Raw genomic sequence first — 8916 nt, forward strand, 5'->3', positions numbered from 1 at the left:
GTATTAATCTAATTTTGGGAATCTGGGAATAAAAAAATGAACATTGGTTGGCCAAAATCATTGTGTATGAGTAAATGTATTATTTTACTTAAATGTTACATAAAACAAAATATTTTTTTTTTTATTTTTTTTTTTTTTTAGAATTCTCTGCTTTTGAAAGAAGTGATTATTTCACTTCTTTCAAAAGCAGAGAATTCTAAAAAAAAAAAAAAAAAAAAAAAAAAAAATTTTTTTCTGAAAAAAAAAACAAAACTATTTTTTGCTGGTTCCTAATATTAGACTTGTTGAAGTAGGTCATTCTTTACTAGGAAGGAAAAAAATATTATTCTGTGACGTAACCAAAATATACTCAAAATATAATCATTGTTATACTATAACAGAATTGTAAAAAAATCCAAAATGTATTAAAAAAAAATGTTTGTTTTTTTTTAAATTGAAACCGCATTGTAAAATAAATATATTAAATTAACATAATTCATTCACTGTATTAAGAAAAATATCATATATAATAAAAAGAAATTTCTAAAAAAAAAAATTCTTGTAAGGAGTAAAAATGTAAAGCTAGGCTTTTTAGCTGTCGAGGGGGGCTTTTCCAGAATGTCGTCGTATCGCTTGCCATCAAAGCCCACATTTTTTAGCAGCGAGTGATATTCCCTGATTGTTTGCCATGGACTAACAAGACAAGAAGTTGTAAATTAATCCTCAATTATCCTTTCAAAACGGAATTTCTAGGACATGGCAGATTTAGGAGCCTCTCAAATGTCCACAGGCGTTTATTTCATGGATGACCATGAGATGAGAATTGATCCAGATGAGCTTTGCGAAAAACTTGGAAACATCTTCTGATCAGGACCAGCCCTATGGATTCTGGAGCTCTAGGTGAACTCACAGAGAAAAGACCTCACAGACATCTCCCCCACCAGCTAAGGCCCTTGGTCTCAGCCCAACTGGTGAAGATACATGCAACCTTTCTTATTTACGAGCCAAACCCCTACAACACACACAATACATCCGCTCGGAGGTAATAAGCGTTTAAACATGTATGGCATTAGAAACGCAGGTTTATCCGGTACGTACCTTGACTAATTCATTTGGCCGACATCGACCAGAGAGCTACATCGATACGCATTTGTATCATCCTGAAGTCAGTTTGGGAGAATGTCTCTGGAGCCTTTCAGAACTCTGTAGACCTCATCAAGAAAATAATGTTATTCGATTAACTAATGAATCTACCAAGACTCTAGATTGCATCAGCAAACAAGTGTACTGGTTGACTTCATTATATACAGTGAAAATGTTACATTTATTACAAAACAGGTTTGATCCTGAATGCGGGTGACCCCGGTGTTACCTCCGCAAAGCCATGGCCAGATGTTGTCCCCACTGGTGGAACAAAATGGCGGAGGGACTGTAGCAGTGGTTGGATTGACCTCTAATTAAATTTTTTAATTTTTTTTTTAATAATATCCTTTGGGTACCGGGGCAGATTTCTCATGGGCACCCCAGTCTAATCATAGAGTGTGAGGGAGGTCTACTGGCACAGATCTAGACCATAAGGCTTCTTATGCCATCTACTGCTGGGCATTGAGATATGATGTCATATTCTAGCGCTCTTCATCAGTAGGTTGGGATGGTTGGGGGGGGGTTTATGCAGGTAATCCAGAAACCCTTTCCCATCATTGTATCATCCCCCCCCCCATGCCTTCCATTTCAGTGATTTCAGCTCTTAGTATTTAAAATATTTATTAATTAAAACGATGTGTAGCTAATGCCTTTGTGTGTCAGTCAGAGTAATTGTTTTGGAGATTTGGTTTGAAAGTCAAGGAACTAAGAGAAAACTCGGTGATTCCAAGATAGCATCAACCAAAGGGGCAGCCATCTTAACTTCCCGTTCTTTGGCCCTAAACAATTATCTCTCAGATAACCTCCTAACCTCTTGTTTCTATAGGTCAAATTGTTATGCTATACAATGTCCTGCTTACCCATTGTACAGCGCTATGGAATATGATGGCGCTAAATAAAACAATAAATAATAAGCATATGAAGCTTTAATAAATACCTTATGCTAAACACCGTGAGAATGATGATTTTCGACAGGTCTAAGCAACCTGGAATTCTAATTATTTTTTTTTTTAGGATTTTAGGTTCCAAAGGCGAACTTCCAACTTCTCTGGTTGCCCTAGACGATTAATTCCCAGTTTCTTCTCTTTATGTCATGAAAGTAAACATTCTAAATAATAATTATTCCCCCGTCTTCTCTAGAGTCTTCCCTCCACGTAGGCCTCGGTTCCCTGGAGCGACCGTGGCGGGCAGATGTAACAGACAATAATTTTCCCTAAGAAACCCGTGTTTTCATTCCTGTCTACGATGCTTTTTTCCGCCATAAACTTTTACATTTCGGCTTTTAATGACTAATTAGGATTTTGTAAACACGCTGACTGCAGAGACCTCTCCTTAAATGTCGGGGGAGTCCCCAACGCACCCAGAAGGCTAATTCCAACAAACCTTCCAAACTTAATTATTATTTCGATACATTTTCACAAAACAATAATCTAGATTTTTTTTAAAAAACGTCAAATGGATGGATTTTCCAATTTATTAGAGCCTGGTTTTACATATTGGAACATTTCTTATTATGGAGCGTTATGAGTAATCAAAGTGTGGAAAGGGTTAAAATCCTCGGCGTTTTGATTGGACAGCAGGGATTGATCGAAGAACGTAGCAACGGAGAGATTATAAAGTATGGGTCTTAAAAGCTCAGGGTGGAGATAACTTCTACCTGAACAGGTAAGCGCTTTCTTTGATGGCTACTAGATCCATAATGGAAAGATTTTAGATCGGATTTAATCAAAACGCTATTTTTCATCTTCTACAAATATCTTATATAAATATCTCCTTCCATGAAATATGTGATTTTACCTTTTTTTGGGTTTTTTTTTTTTGTTTTGAAGATAATAAATAAATATAGATAGGATGTTTGATGAGACGCCCGACTCGCAATCTCCATTCCAGTTCATCCTAAAGGTGTTCGGTGGGGCTGAGGTCGGGGCTCCGTGCGGCCGGCCAAGTTCTTCCACCCCAAGGGCACTCATGTCCTTCAAATGCAACCCTAGCCAGGTTGACCTTAAAAGACATCAGGTTATCATCCTAGAGCGATTTTGATGGAAAGACTTGATGGGGCCAAATGGGTCTGATCTGCTGGCTATAAATTTAACATTTTTTTCCCCCACCTTGGATATAATTTCTACCGATCACCACTGTCTGAATTATAACAATATTATAAAAATATTATCAAATATTTTTTTATTGCAAATAAAGAAGCGATGGGTTGCTAGATTCATCCACTGATTGCTATTTAAACTAAAATATTTATTAAAGTATTCAGGGCTCTGGAGAAGTTTAAATGACATCCTTGTGATCCCTAATTAATGCTTTGTAAAATATTAATTATTATTATTATCATTAATATTAATAAAAAATATTAGGTTAAGAAAGAATGTGTTAAAACAAAATATAATGACATTTTTAGGATTGTTTTAAAAATATATATATATTTTATTAAAAAAGAAGGCATTAACACACAGAATAGACATTCTTATAATTGGATCTGTTTCAATCAAATCATTAGCTAATAAAAATATACATTTTCATGAAACTATTAAATTTCTATGCAATAAACATAAAAGGAACAATAATCAATGTAACCGTCAGCATAGGCAGTTACCTAGAAAATTGAATGAATAATAAAGCGGAAAGGAATATTAATTATATTATTAATTAATGTTAATTATTCGTTAATTATTAATTATGTGTTGAATTAAATAAGAGACCAAAACGATCTATTGAATAGTGGATTATTGATGGAACAACGATCATATTTCTAGAACGTTCATCATTTGAATTCATATATTGAATCAGTATATTGAAAAAAATATAGGATTAAATGTATTAGTAAAAAAATCTGCTCTATATCAATAAAAACATATAAAGCACTATAAATACCTAAAAAAGTGGCATTGTTAAAAAATCGCAGAAAAAAAGAGGTTTGCAGTCGGCACAATTTGCAATAAATTAAAACTAGAAAAAAATATAAAAAACCATATAAAGAAAAAAAACAGTGCAGAAAATGCTTATTACCATAATAGTTACAGACGACACGTAAAACGATTACACTTACAAAGTTTTACATTTCCCCCATTATATAAGTACCATAAAAACTAATAAATGCAATTTTTTATTATTTTTATGCATTTTTATGAATTTAACCCTCCTTTTTAACCTGTGATCCCTTTTGCACATAAAAAAGCAGAAATGGTTTTGTTTCATTATACGTTCTCCATACGTCACCCTGTTAAAATATAATTATTATAAATAAAAAGAAGTTTAAAATATATATATAAATATAATTATTATTTATTCTTTTATAAATCACCATCATATTCCGCAGCGATGTACAATGGGTGAAATACGTTAAAATACCGACATTTTTCTATGTAATTATATTAAATTATATATTATAATAAGGGACATGGGTAAAAATGAATCATGTAATAATATAATATGTCTTATAACGATCTTATCCTTGGTGTTTGCCGTTTTATTCACACACATTCTAAAAATACTATAGAAAATAGGAAAAATAATACAGAAATGTAATTAAATAAATAGAGGCCACAATGTAGGATTTTAGGTGTACATTTAAAAAAATATAATCACCGTGAAATAACTGTAAAACCTTGCCATCTACTTATTATTATTATTATTATTATTATTATTTATTGTATTATATGGCGCTAGCATATTTCGTAGCGCTGTTTTGTTGGTAAATTCATTATATGTTCTGAATATTCTATCTGGCTGCCTTAAAATACCGATCAAACCTGTCCTGAAGAAGTAAATTTTATGGAACAGGGCCAATTCACGTCATTAAATAGGAATTAATATATTGAAATATTTGTAATTAATTCTAGGAATCTAACTAAATATTATATGATGTACATTCTTTATACTTCCAATACTTAATCATCTTCAGTGACGTTATTATTATTCAATAATTCTGTCAGATTCTATGTGTCGATATCTGGAAAGTATTTAACCCCTTAAAGACAATGGGCGGTCCCTAAACCCATTGAAAACGATGCATTTTGAGCCCGTACATGTATGGGCTTTGTCACTAAGGGGTTAATTTAACCAGTAATTATCTGTTTTTTGGGGTTTTTTTTCTAGATCCTGAACACAGATCATGTCTATCAATACCACGAAGCACACGATGGTGACGCATTTCATTATTAAAGGGATATCGGAGTTCCCCGAGCTGCAGCTTCCCATCTTCCTCCTGGTTCTCCTCATCTATCTCACCGCTCTTGGTGGCAACCTGACCATTCTTCTCCTCGTCTGCCTGGATCGGCACCTTCACACCCCCATGTACTTCTTTCTGGGGAACCTTTCCTTCTTGGACATGTCTTCAACCACAGTGACGTTACAGAATCCCCTCGTTAAGTTTATAGCAGGCCATGTCGGTGTTTCCTTCCATGCCTGCATGGCCCAGGTTTACCTGTTTGCATCCATAACCACCCAAGAACTCTTGATTTTGACGGCCATGGGATATGATCGCTACGTAGCCATCTGCAACCCCTTGCGTTATCATATGGTCATGAGTCGTAACACCTGCGCTCTCTTGGCCATTGCTTGTTGGACACTGGGCTTTCTACAGATTATCCCCCCTGTATTTATATTATCCAGCTTTTCCTGTTATCGGTCCAATGAAGTCAACCACTTCTTCTGCGACATGGTTCCTCTTATGAGACTAACCTGCAGCGACACCTCCCTTTTGGAGATCCTAAACCTGACGGAAGGACTCATCCTTTCAACACTAACTCCTTTCCTTCTCACGTTCGTCTCTTACGTTTTTATCATTTCATCCATCGCGAAAATTCCGTCCGGGGTTGGGAGACGCAAAGCCTTCTACACGTGTTCCTCGCACCTCACCGTAGTGATCCTTCTCTACCTAATTCTCGTCTGCCAATATATCACGCCGTTGTCCGGGAGGTTCTTGGACACCAACAAGCTCTTCTCTCTGTTTAACACGGCTGCCATCCCCATGCTAAACCCCATCATTTATAGCTTAAAAAACAAAGACGTGAAGTCCGCTCTCAGAAGAAGGATGAAAAAGCTGAGGATACCCTCGTGAAGGACAGGTGCCGATAGCGATAGACAACTCCAGAGGCTAATGGCCGCTTTCTGCTCGGGTTCTAGATAATCCAATATGAGACAATGGAGATACCCAACACCGCCAACCAATTTATAGATTTCACTCCTAGTCGTGAACTTTTAGATGTTTCATGAACCCACCACCAAAGGCATGTCTGATCTACCGAGCTGGAGGATAACTTTATCTAAACAAAAATCAAAGAAAAAAAAATGATAGTAAAGTACCATGTATTTATAAATGATTATATAATTATAATTATATATTGTATGAATGGTCTAATAAATGAATTTATTAATTAAATAAATAAAAAAAAAAATTATTCTTAATGTCAATCTGAAGGGCTCTCATCCAATGCTTACACCCATCTATAAAATACTCACTTTTTTATTTAATAGACCCGTTTATTTTTTACGCTCATTTTATAACATACTATAATAAAATTCATTTTTGGGGTTTTTTTTCGGTTGAAATCTGTATTATTTTAATTACAACCCAATAACAATACATTTCTCTCCATTCATTCTATTAGGTCTATTACAAAAAGAGAAGGATACAAAATTACCGGTAACACAAAAGTGAGGAATATCTTTTAATAAGGAATATGTATGAAATATTTGTTTATGCTAGACTACATTGAAACAAACAAACAAAAAAAAAAGTATTATCCGACATTCCGAAGATTCAGACTTTTACAATGAGATTAGTAGAAATTTAGATTTGGGTAGAGCTCTAGATGCCGTCTATTTAGACTTTTCTACGGCATTTACACAGTGGGAGGGCAACCTTTAAATTAATGGGAACAGGTGTATGGATAACATTAGTTCTGGGATTAAAAACTGGTTAAAAGGCAAAAAAAATGTAAAAAAATTCCGATATGGTTGCAGTTAAAAATGCGGTATCACGGGACTCTGGTTGAGATCCTTTGAATTTTCTTTTCCATACTAACGGCCCAAACAATGATATTAATTGTAAAATATCAAATCTAACAAATCCAAATTGCGTAGGGAATTGTAATTCATCTCATAAAATGTGGGTTGTTTTTTTTTTGCAGAATGGTTTGATAAAATTTGGAGAGTAATCAGAAATGGCGGATAAGAATTTAACATTGATAAATGTAAGGTAATGCATTTGGACAGCAAAAAATGGTTATTATTGTATCATTACCGTGTACTAGTTTTGATATAAGGAAAAATATACTTATATAAAGCACCTGTGATTCATTTCTCATAAATCCATTAAACAACTACAATCAGGAGAAACTCCCATCTCACTAGAGATTAATTAGCAGAAATGCTAGAATTAAAAACTTTCCTCCAGCAACCAGGGACGCGGTTATTTTTAATTAGGGGAGGTTGTAAATAGCGGCTATTTACAACCTCCCCTAATTAAAAATAATCCGTTATCCAGGAACGGATTTAAAAAGGGAGGGTTGCGGCTATTAATTCAGTAGCACAAAAGTCCAGATTTTGGAGTTTGGGGAAAAAATATTTTAGGCTTTTTAAAAATTCATTTATTTCCAATGTGTTAAAGATCCTAAAAGCTTTACATTTTAAGGGAGTTTAACATCGGGGGGGGGGGTCTAATGATTTGTTAGTTTGGGAAACTCCGGGGACATTTTACGGGATATAAAGGACCAGAACGGTTTGTAATTAGAAAAGATCGCGGACGGAGCTCATTAAATCAGGTGAGTGAGGCCACGACGTGGAGTCTGCTAAACGGGGACGTCTGTCCGCAGGGCCGGCTATTACACAATAGTCATTTTATTAGCTGTTACTGATTTACATCCACATTACACGGAGCTGCTGGCCGTTTTAGAGAAAAATGTTTTTTACTCCATTATAAGAAAATGCTAAAAATGTAATAAAACCTCCAGAATTTTATTTTTTGGTAACATTTTTTATTTTTTTAGCAAATGTTTATTTTTTATTTTTATAACCCCTATTTAGTTTTTGTCTTATGAATATTATTAACCCCTTAATGACAAAGCCTATACATGTACGGGCTCAAAATGCATTGTTTTCAATGGGTTTAGGGAATGCCCATTGTCCTTAAGGGGTTAATTAAGGAGAAAGGGGGAGGTTTGGTTATGATGTAGGCAAAGCTCTATACAGTTCGCTGTGAGTGTCGGTGAGGTGAATGGCTTGGTCTCATGCATCAGCCATGATGATGGACCTAGTCCTGCAAATTTGTCCTGCGAGGAGGGTGAAGAATGGCTTTGTATAAAGCACGGATCGTTAAGAGAGTTTGAATGTTCTGTCTCACTCACTTACCTGTCACTGTTTATAAGTCCCTTAGACGCGGGTAAAAGCCACATGTGTCCTCGGTCGGGAATTGGCAGCAGAGCTTTGATCTCCACGGTTAGAAGAACATCTTTCTAAGTAGCCCATTCATTGTTCTACTGGCTTTGGGTTATTATGGCAGTAAACATGGGTGATACGGCCAAAACAGACTCTGGTTAGCAAGAGAAGAAACCAGGGATCTCTTCCCATCATACATATTAAAGATGTTGAGCCAGCCCACAAAGGGAGAAATATTCAGAATGTATTTAGAAAATGAAATTCATGGTTTCATTCCGAGTCATGAGTCTTCGTTTTTACAATGGAAATTCTGGTTTCATAATTTCTACACATAAAACTTTTAATGACAAAATAACTGATTATTGGAATATTTATTTCTTCTATTTCTCCATTTATTTTCAGTTGGAG

The 8916-nt window shown here is 35.0% G+C and overlaps 1 protein-coding gene across 1 annotated transcript; it reads left to right on the top strand.

Annotated features, from left to right (window-relative positions):
- The first annotated feature begins 5269 nt into the window (after positions 1–5269).
- LOC128503215 (olfactory receptor 5V1-like) lies at positions 5270–6222 on the top strand. Its single transcript, XM_053473263.1, has one exon. It carries the CDS (start codon positions 5270–5272, stop codon positions 6188–6190), a length of 921 nt encoding a protein of 306 aa, XP_053329238.1. The 3' UTR covers positions 6191–6222.
- Positions 6223–8916: the final 2694 nt, after the last annotated feature.

This window comes from Spea bombifrons, chromosome 8 (genome assembly GCF_027358695.1).
Source record: "Spea bombifrons isolate aSpeBom1 chromosome 8, aSpeBom1.2.pri, whole genome shotgun sequence".
NCBI lineage: Eukaryota > Metazoa > Chordata > Amphibia > Anura > Pelobatidae > Spea > Spea bombifrons.

What these genes read in the sequence shown, in the direction of transcription:
- LOC128503215 (XM_053473263.1), top strand. Translation starts at nt 5,270, where the DNA reads ATGGTGACGCATTTCATTATTAAAGGGATATCGGAGTTCCCCGAGCTG.